The 18856-nt window shown below is 51.4% G+C and overlaps 3 protein-coding genes across 6 annotated transcripts in view; 2 read left to right on the top strand and 1 right to left on the bottom strand.

The window, feature by feature from the left end:
• MLPH (melanophilin) overlaps nt 1-8522 on the top strand; it is a 28169-nt gene extending 19647 nt beyond the window's left edge. For 2 of the 4 annotated variants that reach the window (XM_065841165.2, XM_065841163.2), the window contains 7 exons: nt 988-1182; nt 3374-3529; nt 3644-3736; nt 4219-4284; nt 4444-4501; nt 5949-6046; nt 6428-8522. In XM_065841165.2, coding sequence (XP_065697237.1) covers nt 988-1182; nt 3374-3529; nt 3644-3736; nt 4219-4284; nt 4444-4501; nt 5949-6046; nt 6428-6454 — 693 coding nt within the window. In that variant the 3' untranslated portion in view covers nt 6455-8522. The remainder of the gene's footprint in view (nt 1-987; nt 1183-3373; nt 3530-3643; nt 3737-4218; nt 4285-4443; nt 4502-5948; nt 6047-6427) is intronic. The other 2 variants (XM_065841167.2, XM_065841166.2) reach the window with 1 other exon arrangement.
• Nucleotides 8523-11035: 2513 nt separating this feature from the next.
• Nucleotides 11036-11585, top strand: PRLH (prolactin releasing hormone). The gene is made up of 2 exons (XM_065841210.1): nt 11036-11135; nt 11413-11585. Exons 1-2 carry the CDS (start codon nt 11036-11038, stop codon nt 11583-11585), a joined length of 273 nt encoding a protein of 90 aa, XP_065697282.1.
• Nucleotides 11586-12901: 1316 nt separating this feature from the next.
• RAB17 (RAB17, member RAS oncogene family) overlaps nt 12902-18856 on the bottom strand; it is a 7243-nt gene continuing 1288 nt past the window's right edge. Inside the window, exons 2-6 of the mRNA XM_065841296.2 lie at nt 15267-15426; nt 14748-14899; nt 14195-14320; nt 13893-13986; nt 12902-13424 (exon numbers count right to left, since the gene is read on the bottom strand). Of these exons, the coding sequence (XP_065697368.1) occupies nt 13309-13424; nt 13893-13986; nt 14195-14320; nt 14748-14899; nt 15267-15423 (645 nt within the window). The 5' untranslated portion in view covers nt 15424-15426 and the 3' untranslated portion in view covers nt 12902-13308. The remainder of the gene's footprint in view (nt 13425-13892; nt 13987-14194; nt 14321-14747; nt 14900-15266; nt 15427-18856) is intronic.

Raw genomic sequence — 18856 nt, 5'->3', positions numbered from 1 at the left:
TTAAAGGCTGTGTAGTGTGGATTTTTTTTTAACAGCAACTTTTCCTTATACCAGATCCAGGCTTGGATTTTGCATGATTCTGAGTTTGTTTTCATGTGAGTCTCCTCTCCAGTCAGGAGGAAGTCTTCTAACTGGGAAACACTGTGATGAAAGCACATGGTCCTAATGGAAAATGTGAAAAAACTCTGGTGTGCCATGAAGGCATCATAAAATGATAAAAACATCAGCTGGACTGAATGAGCTGGTTCTCTGCAAGATAGTTTACCTGGAAATACATGCAGTTGTAAACACAACTATTTGTCACTGGTGTATATATCACCCCCATCTCCTTGGTTTCTAGGGAATTATCAGTTGAGAGAGAGATGATGAGTTTCTTCAGTCTATTTTTACATGTGCTTAGTGCCTGACTGAGCAAAAGACAGCACTTACCTTATTACCACCAGTGATCCTTGGGGTGGGAAGGGGACATTAGTCCCAAGTTCTGGCAGTGTGGCCATACAATAATTTTATAGGTTGGGGCTTTTTCTTTTGTCACAACTTCAGGAGTTATTTGCATCCATGCTCACGCCTGCTGAAGTGTAAAGCAATATGCTGCAATTAGACCTTAACTGCTGAGTAACTGAGTGGCCTTCAGGTGCCCCAGTGCTGCTGCTGCCAGACAGCTCTGGTGGCACTGCTCCTAGCAAACAATACATCCATTGATAACATCTTTTCCAAGCCTTTTGAGATTACTTCTTTTGTCACAGCCATCCTCCAGAAAGCATGAGCTAAGATCAAAGCTCTGCTTTAGCCATGCATCCATCTCTGGTGGAGAGCCCTTCAGGAACAGCGTAAGCCCTTTAATTATCACTTCTCCATCTTCCTCCAGCTCCTGAAGGTCTGATGCCCCCTTCATCCCTGACTTGCGCTGTTCTGTACACCATATTAAAATAATGTCCTTTTTTTTTCCCTCCCACCGTCCGCTTTGGCTGTGCTGGGCATTTGCAGAGGTCGTCGGCTAAGGCTTTGAGCGAAATCACAGCCAAAGTACTGAGAGCTATAAACGCCACGGAGAAAGCGGTGTGTGAGTCGTTGCACGGAGAGAGCCAGTGCAACGGTGGCTGTGCCCTCCCCACGGGGCAGCTTCCCAGCCTGGGAGATGGGAAAGAGGTGGCCGAAGCATACCGTGAGCTTGAAGAAAATGTAAGGTTCAAGAGAGCTTGCTGCAAGCAGGGAGGGCATGGTGGGGTGGGAATACAGAGGAACCCCCCCTCAAGTTTCTTGTTAGTGGGTAGGTCAGCATTAAAAGGATGGACACCACAGAGGGATTAAAGAGTCTGGTGTTATCTGACGGTGGCCAGAGCTGTCTATGAGGAAGATGGCACAATAGCAGTGCAGATGCTCTATCTTATGGCTTCCCATGCCTCAGTCCCCAGTTCCCTCAGGTGAGTGCTGGGGAAGGAGGATGAGCGGAGTTCCCAGCTGGCTGTAGCATTACTTTGCCGGACTGCAGCAGTCCTGTGCTCCAGCTGCAGCAAAAGCTTTTGTCCCACTTCTCTCCCGCACTACATTTCCTCAAGGCTTTTACAAATGAGGATAGTGTGATCTATGTGTTCACCAAGGCTGACTTGTGCCTGGAGCTGATGGGCTCATGCAGGTGATAAGTTTACACCTAGAGTGTAATCCCCTGCTAGGTTTGTGTGACTGTGTGAAGCACTGACAATTTTTTTAGCTACTGTAAACCTGTATGAATTCATTTACCGCAGGAAATGGATTACATCTGCAGTGCCATTTACCAAGCTGCAAAGAAACTTTTCAAAGATGGGGTGAAGAGTCGCATCTCCATCTGGGTGGTCAGGTTTTGCTCTCAGAAAGGTCCTTCAATGCGGACCAGGGTTTTACAGCATGCTCTGTGGTTCACCTCTCGTCAGGGAAAGCTTATACATAAAAGCAGGGAGCTGCTTGGAGCAGAGTATGCTCAGAAACTATACCAACTGCCTGGTTTCTGGCCAAATACAGCATCCCAGGGAAAAACGGGTGGCTGGATGAAGGTTTTGAGGTTCCTCCTCTCCCAAGGGAGAGTATGGGACTGAGAAGGATGTGAACTTTAGCCTCAGTGCTGCTGCCGTCAGTGGCTGGGCAGGAGCGAGGCGGTGGGTAGAGGATGGCCCTGGGAGATGTGTGATCATCCTGCTTCTCTCTGATGCCTCGGTTGAGTCACAGCTGGCTTGCTTTCTCTGAGGGACACCACCTGCCTCGGAGGGCACTAGGAGAGTTTGATGGCCCAAGAACAAATTTTGAACCTGTGACTCACAGGTTGAGTGCCTTCACAAATAGCACCTGCAAATGTTACAGCCTCAGAGTTTGCACTGGGATGGGTGGGCCTGTGGGACATGGGGAGTGTTGCTGTCATTTGGGTGGATGCTTGGTACTTCAGTGCATGCATCAGGCTCATGCTGGGCAGTTTCACACAATAACCAGCCCAGGAAAAGCGGAAAGAGCTGGGGGAGCAGAAGTTGCATTAACAGTACCAAGATTTTGGGATCAGTCAGCAAAACAATGGCCACAACCCATCTAATCATCTTATATGATTATGTACAGACATATTATTGTCTCCTGAATTGCCTTGCTTGGACTTGAATACTTGTAGTAGCCCAGGACGAGGCAAGCAACAGCAAAACCAGCAGTTTTATTGGGCCAGGTCCTTTTACTCTTCTTATCTAGACAGCAAAGGTAACACGTTGCTTCCCATAGCCACTGTGCATCCCCGGTCAGCACTCCCTGGTTCATCCCGCTGTTGTGCTGGGCTCTGCTCACATGTGTGTTTGCTGGAGCTCTCAGCTGGGATCATTCCAGCATGTCCAGAGCAGTCCCTGTGCAAAACTGCCTTTTGCAGGGGTCAGGCTGGTTAACTACCCAAGGCTAAACTTCCAAATCCTGACCCTACTCCCAGGCAACCCAGTAGCAGAGACACCCTAAAAAAAGCCTGTGTGAATTTGGAGAGGCAGTCTGTCTCCTTCCCAGCTTGTTGCCACCATGGGACATAGCAGCCTGTACTTCTTTGCAGGTATCTGACTCACCTCTAAGCACACGGCACAAAGATGCTGATGTTACTCAAGCAGGTCACTGAGTTTTGGTACTTCCTGTGTTCCCATTGAGCCTTTTACCACTTCACCCCATTGGTAATTGCTCTTAAAAAAACCCAGGGAAGGGAGGAAATGAGATGACAAGCCCTGCCAGAGCTGACTGGTACTGTCTGTGCTGCAAGGCAAAGTGGCAGTCGTAAAATAGTAGCAGGAGCTGTTGTGTCTGTGGCTGCAGTCACACCAGGAGAGGAGGACTCAAGGGAGGATAATTCTGCAATGTGTTGTTTTTTCGTTTTATTGTATTTCAGGTGTACCTGACTGCTGGGAAGACCTACCGGCTTGAGAAGATTTTGAAGGAGCTTGAGGAAGGGGCTCAGCACAGCGGCACTACCGACTCGGAGCTGTCAGAGCTGGAGGACAAAGTGGCCTCGGCAGCCGCTCAGGTGCAGAAGGCAGAGAGTGAGGTGAGGGTTTGGATCTGAGAGCTGTGTTGTCCAGAGCCCTGGCCAGTGATGATAAATTAAGACAGTGATGGATCCTCTGGCCACTGTCTGGTTTTTTTTTTCCTTCCCCTAAAGGTATCAGACATTGAATCTCGAATTGCAGCTCTGTCTGCTGCAGGGCTGACAGTGAAGTCTGTGGAAAAGGCAAGGAAGAAGTCAAGTGGGCAGGTGAGCATGGAGGACGGTAGGTGTAAGAGATCCCAGCCCTGAAATGTGCATGCTCCCCCGATTCTTTGCTGCCATCCCTGGGCACTGTGAAGGGTTGTCTGTCTTGCTGAGCTCCCTCCCTGCTGCCTGGTACGCTGTCCCAAGGCTCCAAGAGTGGATATCTCACTGAGGATGTGGGACAAGGCTGATTTCTTACATCAAGGGAGGATTCTGTATCAGGGGGCTGGTGCTCATCCTGGGGCTGCAGGGAGGCCATGCAGGGCTGCTGCATATGGTGGACTGAACTCCTGCATTTCCATACTGATTTTTTGTAACTGCAGTCCCTCAGGCAGAGTTGCTGCTGTGGCAGTGTGCTGCCTCTTTTGCTCAGTCTATGGTTAATCGAGGCTAAACAAAAGAGATGAAAACGCAAAGAGAGGCAGACTGAGTAGTCTGCCCCCTCTGCACTCCCAGAGAAACCTCTGCCCTTCCTCTGCCCACAGGCTGCCTGTCCTGACTCTCCTGGTCCCACCAGCAGCAGCCCAGGGGAATCTTCAGATGACGTTGGAGTGAGTATGTGTTTAATCCGTGCTAGCTACTGCACCTTCCCAGTGCACATGTGGTACAACTGAGGTCTCCAGAGAGCTGCTTTCGAAGTGGTGGCCTCAGGGGAAACCTCTGTCCCCCCATCCCCTTGCCCACAGCAGCCTGCTCCCCTTCTCTTGCAGGTGATGTCTGGACTGCAGGTGTTCAGGAGAAAGTTCAACATTCCCCTTGAAATCTCTGGTAAGGGCCATAGCTCTGCCCATAGGAGGTAGGGACCTGTGGATGGATGGGCTGGGCTTTGGGGGATGTGTCTGCATTGAGGGGATCCCATTCCCTGTACTCATGGCCTCCTAGATAACCTAGAAAGGAGGAGGCATCTGGCAGGACTTGGAACAGTGGTGGGAGAGTGAAGGTCAGGCTGAGTTGGCTCAGTCCTCCAAGAATCAGGACTTTCTCTGCAGCCTAGGCTCTTGCCACCCCAGAGTCCATGGAAACATCTGCATTACTTCATTTGTGGCATCCTGTTGAGACTTCAAAGCCTCACCAAACCCATCATTTCTGATAGCAATTTCTTCCTCACTTGGTCATCTTGAGGAACGTATCCTTGACCCTGTTGCCCACCTGCCCTGGCCACTGGTCTCTGATGGGGTTCAAGAGGCCATGGACAGCCAAGCTATGGCAAACAGCAACTTGGGAGTGCTTCAAAGTAGACAGTGACCTGAAACTTGGCACAGCAGCTTGTGTGGCAGGGAGCAATCACTGGAAAATTTCATCCTGACCAGTATCAGCAAGACCTATTAGGAAATGACTTTTTATTTCTCTTTTATCTCACTTCATAAGCTTAAAGGCAGAAAGAACGGCACTTCTTCCAGATAATGGAAGAAGGAGGGAAGGGGGGAAAGATCATTTAATGCAGAGAAGGAATCGTGTTTCTCCCATGCATGCAGATGATTAACAGTGGCATTTCCCAAGCTGAGGCTGGTAGGTGGAAAGGTCCTCTTTTCCTTGTGCTGAGGACGAGTCATCTGCTCTCCTTCCCACAAAAGGCAGCAGATAAAGGCAGCCCAGTGGAAATGTCAGCCCTGCAAGGAGATAGAGGGATGTGCAATCAGGATGGACAACACCAGGCGAGCCTAATCCCCTCTGCCTGGGTTGGGTGATGGGCTGTCATGGTCTCCTGACCACCCTCCCCACAAGTCAATGACTTGGAAAACTGATCCTGCAAAGGTGGAGTTGGCGGAAGCTGGTGGCAGAGAAGGGGAGACGGCTTCGTAGGTCAAGAGAGTGTTGTAGCTTTGGAGGGTGATAGCTCCTCACAGGCTGGGTTTCTGCTCTGACATGGAGGTTTCCACAGCAGTTGACCCAGCTTGCACATCTGTGGGGACAGGTAACAGGACAGCCTGTGCTTGAGACTGCTGTAGGCACAGCCTAAGAGACATGTCCGAAGGACCTCACCCCCAAGTTGACCCACATGTGTTTATCGGTGCTCTGGAAACCTGAGTATCAGCAGGTTTTGCCTCGCTGTTAATGAAGGGGTTCCCACAACCCTCCTGGAGAGGGAAGCACAGTGATGCATCCAAAATCAAGTGAAGTGGAAGACAGTAAAACCTAAGCAGACTGGTGGGTAACTGAAACCGCTAGTGAGGTGGATAAGGACCTGCTGCCCATCTCTGATTTTTTCCTACAGGTCCTGATGACTCCTTTGACCGCAACTCTGTTTACCGTGGCTCCCTGACACAGAGAAACCCCAATGGGAAGAACAGGAGAGTGGAGCGGCTCTTTGCGGTATGAACCCAGCCACCCAGGAGGCTTGCTTGCCTGGCCACCATATGGGACCTACCTCCCTGGGCTTGCACAGAGGGACCTGTCCCTCCCCACACTCCCCTTGAGCCCACAGTGCCCTCAGCCATTGGCATGCTGGCCGGTGAGGGCAAGCCTGCCTGGGAATGAGGTCTGGGATGCTGTAAGCCCCAGGGCAGGAGGACCAAACAAGATGTACATCTTTGAGTTCCCACCACTTGCGTGGTCCATGGGATGAGGCAGGTCCTCGCTCCACGTGGTGGCAGCTGAAGAGGACAGGGCCTGAGCTGTGCTCATCACCTGTGGTGGCTCAGGGTGGTGTGGGCACAGTGGTAAGCTGAGTTTTCTCCTTCTGGTGCCTTGCAGAAGCCTGTGATGACCCACCTGTCCTGAGGAGAAGGGGACCCTCCTGCCACCATATTTCACTGATGATAAAGAACCTCAGCTCAAAGCCTCACCGCCTTCCCCCCGTTGCTTGCTGTTCCTTCTTCCACACTCATCTCTCCCTGAAACCCCAGACAGAAGCAAAGCTGAAGACCATGGGCAGGGGTCTTGCTGGGAGCTGCCAGGGAGAGGGGCAAGGCACTGGGGTGTGGACATGTGGCCAGGGGCTCTCATGGAAGGATGCAGGCATGAGACCTCAGCTTTGGACAGCTCTTTGGTACTGGATCAACCAAGGGGACCAGAGCGGGTGCAGAGTGGGAGTGACCTCTTTGGAGGGAGCTGGATGTCAGTGTGGCTTTACAGCATGGGGACTGGGGACAGTGACATGGCATTCACTTGGCAATATCTGGTCCCAGCCCTTGACAAAAGGCTAATGTCATCTATCACAGTTATCTCATCATGGTTGGGGCCTGTTCCTGCCCTCTTCCAGGCTGGTGCTGAGCAGGAGCAGGAGCCCTTGGGGTACCCCAGGTAGAGCAGGCACCCAGGCACCCCAGGCTGGGATTCGCATCCTGGCACTGGTCCAAACTTGTCCCTTAGAGTGTCGCTTCCCTTCCCTGAGCAGCAAAGCAGGGTGAGAGCAGTGCTGACTCCCTCCCAGCGAGTGCTTGGCTAACAGATCTTTACACAAAGCTATGCAAGCACCCACTGAGGCTTCTTGCCACCATGCCTGAAGCAGCTGTGACCATCTGGGCACCAGTCAGGTGAGGTGTGCAGGAAGCAGTATCAAGAAAAGTAGAAGAAAGGCCAGAGGGCTTACCGGGGACTGGTTTGTTTCATCAGCTCTCAAAGGTGTCCCCTCTCCCAGCAAGGCTATGCCAGCAAGTTCAGAAGGACTCCCGCAAGCAGAACATAGGAGCTTCTCTGGAGGCTTTTCCTGCTCTGCAGAGGGGTCAACCTGTGCCAAGCAGCACTTTGTGGATGAGCAAAATATCCCTAATGATGGGATTGTAGGACCATTTGATCCTTTGGAGTGGCTGTGGTGGCCTTTGAGGGCTGTGGTGGTCCTGGGCTCCTGTCAGGTGACAGCAGCACTGATAATGCTCATCTCCAGAAATCTCAAACTGTTAATTTTCCTCCAGCATTTAATTCTCCACATCCGCTGATCCCAGTGAATCAGTGCCTGGCCACATACCCATGTCAAGGACATCAGGATGGGCAGGGGGTTCCTTTCTCTTGCAGGAAAATTTGGAGAAAGTTCATGTTAAAAATGGGTTGCTTGGTACCTGCTATTCCTTGTCCTTTATAGTCCCCACCTCCTCCCTCCTCCCTCAGTGGGTGATGCAGGGAGGATTGCTTGCAGCCAGAGCGGGGATGGCAGACCGATGCTGGCAGTTTCCCATCCATGGCCACATGGCCAGGACCATTTTAGGCAATTCCTGTGCATCTGATCAAAACCACTTTAATTATGAGCTGTAGTGTGAATTCTCATGCAAGTAACATATACGTTTGGCTTTGGTAGCAGTAGAGACTGCTAGCTGCCTCGAAATCAGTCTCGCGGTCATCCCAGAGCAGTCTTCTAAATCTGGGCTTCCCAGCTGGAAACAAAACCAGTTTCTTTTTTTAAAATGAAATCCTTCTGGTCTGAGGGTAAGTGCGAACCACTGCTGTTGTAGAAACTCTCCCAGACACTGTGTCATTGCTGGGTGCACATCTTGCTGCTCAGCTGGCCTTGGTGCTAGAACAGCAGCTCCTTGGCTGGCAGAAGGGAGCTCCACCAAGATCTGGGCAACATAATGGGTTTGCACTCACCCTTCTAGTGTCAGGGTTCAGCCTTACCCCCAACCACACCTCTTGCTGTACCCAGCTTCAGCTGTAACTCAAGTCCTTACATGCAGCTATCGGGATGCTTGACCCTGTGTAGAAGTACTTGCCGTGAACCTCAGTGGTGCAGCCTAAGGCATCGTTCAGGCTGTAGTCTTGTTATTTGCCAGTTTCCTGCCCCATCTGCTTGTGTAGACATCATATATATGTACACTAAGTCATGCAATAAAGCCAGTTTTGTGTCCAGAACCCAGGTCCCATTTTGCAGTGTGTGTTTTTTTCAGCTCACTTGAGCAAAGGCTCCTTTCTCTCCTCATCCTCTCCTTTAACTAGCTGATGCACCCTTCACTTTAAAACTTAGGCAGGTGAAAGCAGACAGGAGCCGAATCAGCAACACCAAAGCAGAATGCAGGGAGATGGTGACGAATGGGATGGCAATATGACTTGTCAAATGTTGCTAACAGAGCTGCAGTTGGGATAAGTGTGAGGCCAGCCAGGTGAAGGGGATGCACAATGTGGGGGCAAGGAGGAGCTGACCCTGAAATGCACTGCTCTGACTTGCACAGTAACCCAAGAGCAAATCTGGCAGCTGAAGACACCCAAAACACAAGCCCACAACATCAAGGGGTTGCTTTAAATCTGTATTAAATAATAGCAATGAACAACCTTGGGGTAGAGACATGCTGCTGACCCCAGGGTCTGAGTTTCCCTGGATTATGGGTTTTTTTTCCCTCCTGTCTTCCTCCCTTTCCCCATCTTTGATGTCCCTCTGCAGCCATCACCCTCTGTCTCATGCTGCTACCGTGACTGTCCCCCAACACTGGCTGCACTGAGGCATTGGAGTCAACCGCAGCAGAGATTATCTGTCCTGGGGTGGTCCCAACCCCACATGGAGGTGACAGGCAGACCCCCACCCACACCCTGCCAATGACAGTGTCTTCACCAACCCGCCATTTCTGACATGTCCATGTTTTGGTCTCTGCCCAAAAAGTCTCAGTAATTCCAGTTTTTGCCTGGGGGTGGATATGTTTGTACCCCAAACAGTCCCTGCCTTGTGCTGGGAACTGAAGCTGCCTCCTCCAGCACTGCATCCAGCAGAACTAACATCATCAGAAACCTTTACCTGGGAGTGGTTTAACCAATTCAAAAAATGGGAGGTTTGATGCCCCCACACCATTGGGATGAGCCTGCTCCTGCCAGTCAGTGCATCCCAGCAAGTTGCCTTCCTCATTTCTCTGCGTTTAATTTTCTGAAGCTTTTGGGGGGGGATCTGAAGATGAAGGGTGGTGGGACCTGACATAACCCCTGTGATGGAGCAGGTTTGCAGCAGCAGGATCCAGGTGTTCAGGGTGGCATCACTCACTGACCTCTGGCAGAGAGCACTGGGTTAGGGGCTCCCTGCAGGCAGGGTGATGGAGCAGAAAACTTCCTCTCGTCCAAACAAAATGCTGAGTTGAGGACAGGGATTAACATATTCCCAAACTATCTGTCGTGGCCAGTGGGAGATAAAATGCTAGTCCCTTCTGAGTCATGAAAATCCCTGTGCTGATTTGATGAGAGGGGATGGCGGGGAGGGGAGATGCCCCGGCTCTGTCACTGCCGGGGCTCGCCTCTGACATCAGCATGAAACCGGCCATAAAAACGGGGACCAGAAGGGACTCTGGCTCAGACGGTGGCTGCTGGGCTCAGCGGGACAACGTACGAGCACCTCGTCTCACCTCGCCGCGGTAAGTGGAGCTCCAGCACAGGGGAGCGCTGCTTTTCTCTCCCTCTCGTGATGCTTTTGTTGTTGGGTAATTTCCTGTGCGCTGCTTTGCCTGCATGTGCATGTCTTTGTGTCTGTCCAGCCAGTTGAGGGGGGTGTTTCCAAAAGGGGATTGTAAAAAGTCAGCGGCCAGAGCAAATCTGAGTTCTCAGGAGCCCAGACTGGCTCCTGCCCAGCACGCTGAAAACTTCTACTTTGCAGAAGTCCCTGGCGATAAGCTTCTGCTGTGCCCACTCTGTCCTGCTTAACGCTGCTCTCTGACTTCAGCACCTTGCCCAGCTCCCCCATTGCAGGTGGTTGCAGAAATCAAGCTCGGCACTCAGCCTGCCCCACACAGTCCCTCTCACTGTCTTGATGCTATAAAGCATCTTACAGGGTGGTCTGGGTTCATCCTTTCAGCAGCTGGCTCCCGGGATGGGTGCTGAGGGCGCAGAGGTGGCCACGGTCTATCCATCACCCAGTATCTGGCAGCAAAACCTATTTGTGCCTCCAGCCCCACATTTCGGCGTTGGCCTTTTTCCCCATCTCCTGGGCTGCAGAGCTCCATCACCGTGGGCGTGCTAGGGGTCCCAGCCAGAAAAGGTGATGCCAGGCCTGGCCTAAGGCACTAGGCTAGGACAAAAAGCTATTTTATTTAACAGGAGATTTGTACAACTCATATCTGCAGAGGAGATTTTCCCTTGAGCTATCAGTCTCAGCAAAACCCCTGGGTTTTGACGAAGCTGCCCCAAGCTCTTTGCAATCACAGCTGGCCCGGGGATGCTGTGATGGGAACAACAGCCCCACGGCAGCAGTGATGCAGTTGCCCCATCCCCTCCATCACAGCCTTCTCCTCCTGATGGGGGGCTCACCCTGCGAGCCTCTAACCCAAGCGGGGTGTCTCTGTGATGGCCAAACCCCTTTGCTTCCACAGCTGCATCAGAAGCCTCTGTCTTCGTGGCACCAGCAGGAAGCACCAGGGGGCTTTGGGGCCAAGCCACCACGACCAGAGAGTGCCGGGAATGAAGCTGGGGGCCGCCTGCCTCCTGTGCCTGCTGCTCACCTGCCTGACCCTGCCTGTCACCCACAGCCGTGTCTACGAGCGCTCCATGGAAATCAGGAGTAAGGAGAGCAGGAGTAAGGGACTCCCCCCAGCCCCTTCTGCATTCCCAGGCTCAGCTGCATATGGGGGAACGAGGGGTCTCTATGCAGAAGCAAAGGTTTGCTTTGAAACAGCAGCTGCAGCAGCTTTTATACCCACCCCCCCCCCCCCCCCCAGTCGTTTTCCCACTCCCCTGGGGTTTATCATGCCCCCCACCCTTCGGTGCAATGTCCTGTCCCACCTCCGTGTCCGCCCCCTGCATCATCCCCTGACAGTTTCTTGGCTTTTGCCTTGCAGACCCTGACATCGACCCCTCCTGGTACACGGGGCGCGGGATCAGGCCAGTGGGGCGGTTCGGAAGGCGGCGAGCCCTGGGCGAAGGCACCCATCCCGGGGGGGCTGGCCGATGGCAAGCCTGTGGCCCCTCCCACCTGCATCCCCAGCCCGCCCGGAAGGAGCGGAGTCCCTGAGATGAGCCAACAATAAAAGCCCTTCTCCTCTCAGCCCGTGTCCCAGACTCTCTGCTCTGAAACGCATCACAGGAGGTCACAGGGGGCTGCAGTGAGTCGTACACGTGGGGATGCACCTCCAAAAATTGCTGTTCTTGCCACAGTTTTGCATCTTGCCCTGGTGGTGTGTGCAGTGCAGCACCTGTGTCCCCAAGCAAGACCATTTTCTCCACTCTCCAGTTTGGGGGCGAGAGGGACCACAGGGAAGGGTGAACCCCAGCCCATAGCATCCATGCCTGCCACTCCTGGCCCAGCACTGGGTGTCTGGAGCTGTGTGGGGAGGGGGCAGGTGTAGGAGATGAGTGGCGATTAGCATCCCTGCCTCTCAGCTGCCATAAGGAAGGGGATTTAGGCAGCAGAAGGCAACAGCTCCTCTTTCTTGCTGGGAAGGAGCTCCTGTTCTGCCCTGAGACAGCTCAGCCTTAGGGAAGCATCACAGGTGGGTGTTCCTGGGTGGTGCGGGGTGCTGGGGGGATCCTTTGGGTGCGACCTGACTTGGCAAACCTGGGCAAAGGGTGTTGTGGTTCCCTCCTCAACATGGAGAGCATCTTTGAGGGTGTCTGCTGCCTTGTGGCCAAGCTCAGCCTAGTCAAGCCTTGCCCCTGTAGTCTCTGTCGAGTCATGTCTCAAAAGAACCAACAACTGCGTTGCCCTGTGATGGGATGAGTAGTGCTGCTCTTTGCCCACAGCCTTGCTGGAATTACCATAGGTGTCCTGGAAAAGGCAGTATCTCCCTGGAACCCAGCAGCTCCTGGTCTTGCTGGGCACTGGCATGCTTTTGGAGGCAGCTCAGGTGCTCTGGGATGGAGCAGGTGAGAGAGCATCTTTCCTGGTACAAGTGACAGTTCTTTCCTTCCTGCAGCTTGGATGGGCTGTATTGGTGCAGTGGCTGAAGGCTGCAGAAGCCCTGTGATGCCTCGTAGCATAGCTCCCACCTTCTCTTCCAGCCAAGGCACATTCCTGCAGTGTAACATGTATAATGCAGAGAGGGGAGGCCCAGCAAGGCACAGGGTACCATGACACCTGGCATTTGCTTTGGCCCTGCTCTGTGCACAGATCTGGCTCTTGTGTTGGTGATAAATCAGTGACTTCTCAAGAGGATGGGCTGAGTCTCCACCCTGCAGCGCGGTCCCAGGCAATCAGGGCTCAAATGGGTCCAACAAGGGGAGTACTGGCTCTGGGCCCTGCTGCCTCTGGGCTTCCTGTGGTCCCTGCCTGCAGGATGACATCCAGGTCAGGAAAAAAACCAACCAACCAAACAAACAAAAACACACCTCTAGAGCAATAGTCTCTTTATTTGCAGCCTGGGTGTAAAGCCATCAGGATGCACCTGCCTTGCTCCAGAAAGCTAAATCCTCCCTTTTCAGATGGGATGGGAGGGACATGACATGCATCTGGGGCTGGGGAGGTGTCATCAGTCACAGGTGGTGGCAGCAGTGCCAGAGGGTCATGCTCTTCTCTGGAAGCAGAAACTTGATGGAAGAAACCCCTGGGCTTTACCTCTTGGAGGAAGCCAGTGCTGGAAGGCTGAAGAGGCCCTGTGCCCCCAAGATGGGCTCTGACCTTGCTCCAGGTAGGATGGTGATTGAGGTGAGCTGTCTCTGTGCTTCTGAAGCCCCAGATTTGTCATTGCTCCTCTTGCAGACCTTATCCAGCCACCACTGGCATTCAGAGCTGCCTGTTCTCACAGTCGGCAACACCCAGTCCTCACCCTGCTCTGTCCCAGATCAACTGCTGACTTCCCACGGGAAGGGGATAGGTTGGATGCCTTCTCTTGTTCCCGCTGCAGGAGCTCTTGGGCTAGGAAGAAACACAAAGTGAGACAGATAAGGCTCAGTTCTTCCGCTGGTGGAGTAGAATGTGATGGTTGTACTGTCCTACCCCAGGAGAGCCACTGAACAGCTACACTGGGGACATTACACCTAGACTGGATACTAAAGCAAAAGAAAATTGTGGCTTTGAGAGAGGGCTTGAAATCCACCTCTTATGTTGGAGCATCCTGAGATGGATCTGTCTGTCCTTCTGCCTTGAGAGGAGTGACATGCTGCACTGAAACCATGGGTTGTTGTGGCAGTGAACCTTGAAGCTGCCAGGCACAGTGCAGCTGCCAGGCTGGACCAGCTGGGAATCAAACCTTGGTGGCAAGCATGAGCAATGAAGAGGGTCATCTTTGAGGGGGGGAAGAAGGTGTTTGCAGCCTCAAAGCAGAGGTTTGGGGCCTGTGGTTCAGCCACTTTGTCTCTCATTGAGAGCCATCACACAACTTACCTACAGCCATAAAGATATCATTTACTTGGTGGTTGGATTTTGCAGATGTCTCCATGAACAGGAGGCCTTTGGTCCTTGCAAATTCTTCCCCCTCCTGGGTGGAGACAAGCAGAGTTATTCCCCCAGCCGTCTCTGGGGCTAGTTGTTCAGTTATGGTGGCATTTCATGGCAGGTAAGTAACTGTAGGGGGACTTTAGAGTTGTCCAAAAGCCTTTTAAACTCTCAGCTTTGCTATGACATAACCCAGTGCTTGCTGGCGAGGGGGTGATGAGTGGATCTGGGGGCTCACCACATGCACTCACCTCAGTGGCAACTTCTCGCTCAGCAGCAAGGTCTGTCTTGTTGCCCACCAAAGCAATGACGATTTCATCAGGAAGGAATTCCTTCTCTAGGTCAGTCAGCCAGAGCTTTGCTCTGTTGAGTGTTTCCTGGAGAGATGGAGACAAAAATCACCCAGGGATCTGGTTTTGTTTTAATCCCTTCATCTCAGGCATAGCAAACCTGGACAGGTGGCACTAAAACAAAGGGGATGGAAGAGATATGGTGGGGGTTCTTCGATTGCCCCCTCTCTCAGGGAAACAGGTCACTGGCCCTCAAACACCTTCAGGGATAAATCAGCCTTGGATGGGATGCAGCCTTTCTGCATGGCAGCAGAAATCACCCCTGGGGTGGTGGTTGGGTCACACACAGGCAGGGACAGCCCCTGGCACATCCCAGGTGGTACGTTCATCTTCTCAAGTGGTGCTCGTGTACTGCTTTCTGCTCTGCCGAAGACAAACACCATCATCTAGACACCTCTGCCCTGTCAGTGCTGCTGTAGCTCAGCAGGAACAGGATCAGCATCCCCTGCTTTACCTTGTTAGTGATGTCGTAAACGAGGAGAGCGGCGTGGGCGCCCCGGTAGTAGAGGTGGCAGACACTGTGGTACTTTTCCTGGCCTGCGGTGTCCCAGATCTCAAACCTGATGGTGGCTACCTCTAAGTTGAGCGTCTGTGTGAAGAATGAGCCTGCAAGCAAGATGCAGGGTGCGTGTTCACTTGCAGCAAGGGCAGAGAGCTCCAATCCACTGCCATGAGGTCAAATCCATCCCAAGGGCTGGTAACAGTGCTCTAGTGCACAAGAAACCAAACCTGTGCAGGTTGCATGTGGCTTTGCTAACAGTCTGGTGTTGAGGAAAATGGGCTGCAGAGATCTGAAGGTGAGAGTGACAGGGGAGGTCTGGCTCTGGGGTAAGTCTGTATCATGTTCAAAACTGGGTCTGTGCTACTGCAGAATATACCAACCTGTTCTCCTGCATCCCACCCCGCTGCAAGGAAGGGCACCAGGCCTGGTCTCTTGTCCAGAGCCATCAAGCTACTGAAGCTACTCACTCACATCCCACGGTTGGCAGTGACTCCTTGAAGTCATTTTTCACATATCGGTAGGCAAGGCTTGATTTTCCCACTGATGTGTTCCCCAGCAGAACCACCTTGTAGATGTAGGTGGGATGAATCCCTTCCAGGGAGGTGTTTGGTATTACTTTCTGTGCCATGCCCTGCAAGGAAACCAATTGCATTCAAAACACACTGCAGCGATCCCAGGTCCACCAGCTAAGCCTCCTGCATCAACTCCTGACCAGTGGCAGTGGGGCAGGTGGGGTTTAACCTCAAAATAAGCAAGAACAAAATTAATATCCTGAATCAAATTTAATCCATCAAACCATCTCCCATTGTCAGTTATGACCAGAGGGTGGAGGTGTTTAGGAAGCAACTTGATGCAAGAGGCCGCCTTGAATGTAGACAAGGAGATCAGATAGGCTGTATTCTCCTTTAACTTTCTGGAGACAGTTAATGGTAGAATCACAACACTTAAAGGGTATGCCTTGCTCTTGAGCATCTCTCATTGCCCAAAGTCCTGTCAAAGAGGCTGATGTTCCTTAGACTGATGTTCCACTCTTATTGTGGATCTTGGTTAGAAGAGCATAACTCAGGCATGGAGGTGATGCTGCAACCAGCTTGCTGAAGACAGGGCCAGGGGACCTCAAGAGCTGATAGACTTTGTGGCAGCACCATTTCAAGTCAACATGTTGCTTGCCAGGGTGAAAAAGCAGGAGTGAGAGGACCTGACTCAAGCACCATTGAGGACAGTATCACACAAAGCAGACAGCACATGCTCCTCCGCTGTGGATTAGGAAACCCTGGATAGAACAAGCCTGCGAGGTCTCATGCCCTTGTGACTGTTGCACCATGAAGAGGGACTCTGCATTACTCGGGGTGGAGCTACACTGAGTGGTGACCTGGGACAGTGGAGGAGCACAGCCCAAAATAACAGTGGTCGCCTCAAGCCTGGCTTGAAGAGAGTCACTGTGGAGCATTGGCTGTACCCTGGGAAGATAGCAGTGGATGTGAATGCTCCTGGGTGGCATCTTTCCCTTTCTCCCAGCCTTGATCTTCAGGAAGTGATACTGCCTCACTGTTGGAGGGAGCTGTCACTGCAGAGTGGTGAATAACACTGTCTTGCAGCCAACCAGAGCTTTGCCTTGGCTACTCCTTGCAGAGCTTCTCCTCTAAAAACGCAAAGCTCTAGTGGAGAGCTATGCAGAAGAGAGGGAGATTCATGCTGAGCTTGACGACACCAAGGGTCATGGGGTATTGAATGGAGCAGGAGAAGCATATGAGATGACCTCTCATGCACTTATTTCACCTCACATGCAGCAGCAAAGGGGAAATATGCCACAAGCAAGCCTGTATCTGCTGTGCACAGAGATGGGATGTGCCTCCTAGATAGATCTGATCTTCTAACACTCAAAAGCAATAGAGGAGCCTTGTGAAGGATGCTGAAACGTTAGCATCCTGCTGTCGGTCACTGCCTGTGTGTCCTAACCCTCTTGCTGCTATTGCATGCTGGACAAAGAGCCTCGCGTGTTGGGGTGAACGCTGCTAGTGTGGGGTGCTTCTTTTCACATACTTTTGAAGAAAGCCCTGGTCAGCCTGGTCTGCAAGACTTTTAATGCAGAATTGGTGCAATTACTTCAGTTTCCACCTGGGGCTTGCAGGAGTTTCACACACAGAATTTGCAGATGAGCAAGAAGTATCTTCATACAGACACCTAACAGCAGTGTTAGTAATGTAGCTCCCAGCCCAGGGAGCCCTGCAGCTCCCTTGTCTGACAAAACCTTTTTGTTCCTTCATGCTGCTCATCTCACGTGTCTCCTTTGTTTTAGCTGTCTTTCCCCTGCAGTCCAGCAGGCTCCAGTCCTTTAATTGTCCTCCCTTCCCTGAGCTGTTATCAAAGCAGGCTGTCACTGAGAGCGTTACTCAGTGCTGGCTGAACCTGGGTCTGTATCTGCAGATGAGAACGTTTTTTTTCTTCTACATGAGATGGGCTTTCACCCCCTTAAAACCCAGGGGTAAAATCTTGTCTCCCAGCTAGTACAGCCCAGTGATGAAGAGTGGGATCACAGTTCGCGCAGAACAGCTAGTCAGGGGTGGGTTATATTTTTTAAGCGGGGAAAAAGATAAATCTTGTGGCATGGTGTAGGGGTGCTCCTTATGGTACTAATTACTTATCTTTGCCTCTTGGTACACCTGGAAATGACTAGTATCCTTTCTGGGCAGTAACGTTAGCTATTGTAGATGATATAAGCCCTAAAACTCTACAGGGAAGCAAGAAGCTGCATGAAAAACACTCTTAAACTCAGTTTCTCATTATTTCATTCTGCTGATCTCTGTTTAACCCTAGAAGATTGCACTGACACCGGAACAAAGCCTGAGAACTACTGCCATTGATAGGAATTTCTTTGCAAACTTTTCATACTAGCAAACACCTACTACAGACAGGGAGTTTTGCCGAAGTTCATTTGAAGCAATTTCTTTTCCATGTTAAGAGGCAGAGGGTGAGTCTCCCTTTCCACCTGAGGGGAGTGGCGAGGAAGCAAAACAAGTGACTTTATTCTCATTTGATGGAAAATAGAATTTAGGGGAAACACCGCTTTCGTTCTGGTTGTATTTTTGGTGGGGGTTTTTGGTGGTTGTTTTTGGGTTTGTTTTTGTGGCTTGGTTTTTTGTGGTTTGTTTGTTTTTTGTGTGCCAGAAAGCTCCTGTTGGCATTACTAGAATAAGTTTGATTTATCTCACTGCAAACTCAGAACTCTGAAGAAGTCACTGATGTTTCCTGTGCAAAATAACTTTGGCAAATTTTCCCTTGCAGGCTTTGAAAGGCTGATGTGTCACCTGACTGGGACTGTTTAAATGCTGGATTTGGGGGCTTTTTAGTTTGATCCCAATAAAAAATAACTTGGCAATTTAGGGAGCAGGCCAGGGAACAGCTGTGGTATTACAAGTCCTGTACTCATGCCTAGAGGTGACACCAAGGAGCAGGGAAAGCTGAACCTGCTCAGATTCAATATAAAGAGACAGAATAGTCAAGATAAGCATTTCTCTTCAATTGTAAAAATCCTGTTGGTGGATTTAGTCTCCAGCTATGGCTTAATATTTTGTGACAGCTGTGTCTAGCAGCAGATACTTTGGGCAGACTTGCCTGGTCTTACACTTACCTAGAAGGTGAGTACAGAAACAGCCAGGACACAGATCATTTCTCACTCTCTAATGGAGGATTAAGCATCGCTGCACCCAGGAAATTGTATTGTCAGCCAGACACCAGCATTCCCCCATCTTGATGACTCCTCTTTCCTTCCCCTGGGCAATGGGTGGCTATGCAGAGACAGCTCTGACCAGCACTAACCAGCTTTCCTTATGAACCTGCTGGTTTAACGTAAATCAACTTAAAGACAATCTATTTTCCAGGTATGGCAGCAGCGCCAGATCAGTGATATTACACTTGAACTGCCTGCCCTTGGTGTTTCCAAGAAGGAACCCGACAAATCTGTTTATGAGGGTGACTCAGTTGTTTATAATTAGCAGGAAAGTGGACTTTATCTAAGGAGCATCCTTTCAAACTCATGTTTTATGGGCATAAACACTAGT

This window comes from Patagioenas fasciata, chromosome 7, assembly GCF_037038585.1.
Source record: "Patagioenas fasciata isolate bPatFas1 chromosome 7, bPatFas1.hap1, whole genome shotgun sequence".
NCBI classification, from domain to species: domain Eukaryota; kingdom Metazoa; phylum Chordata; class Aves; order Columbiformes; family Columbidae; genus Patagioenas; species Patagioenas fasciata.
Note: the sequence above shows the minus strand (reverse complement) of the source record. Positions and strands in the feature narration are given on the sequence as shown.

Bases quoted from the DNA above. Each gene is read 5' to 3' on its own strand.
- PRLH (XM_065841210.1), top strand. From the start codon at position 11,036: ATGAAGCTGGGGGCCGCCTGCCTCCTGTGCCTGCTGCTCACCTGCCTG. The intron at 11,136-11,412 runs GTAAGGAGAGCA...TTTGCCTTGCAG, and splicing joins GCGCTCCATGGAAATCAGGA to ACCCTGACATCGACCCCTCC.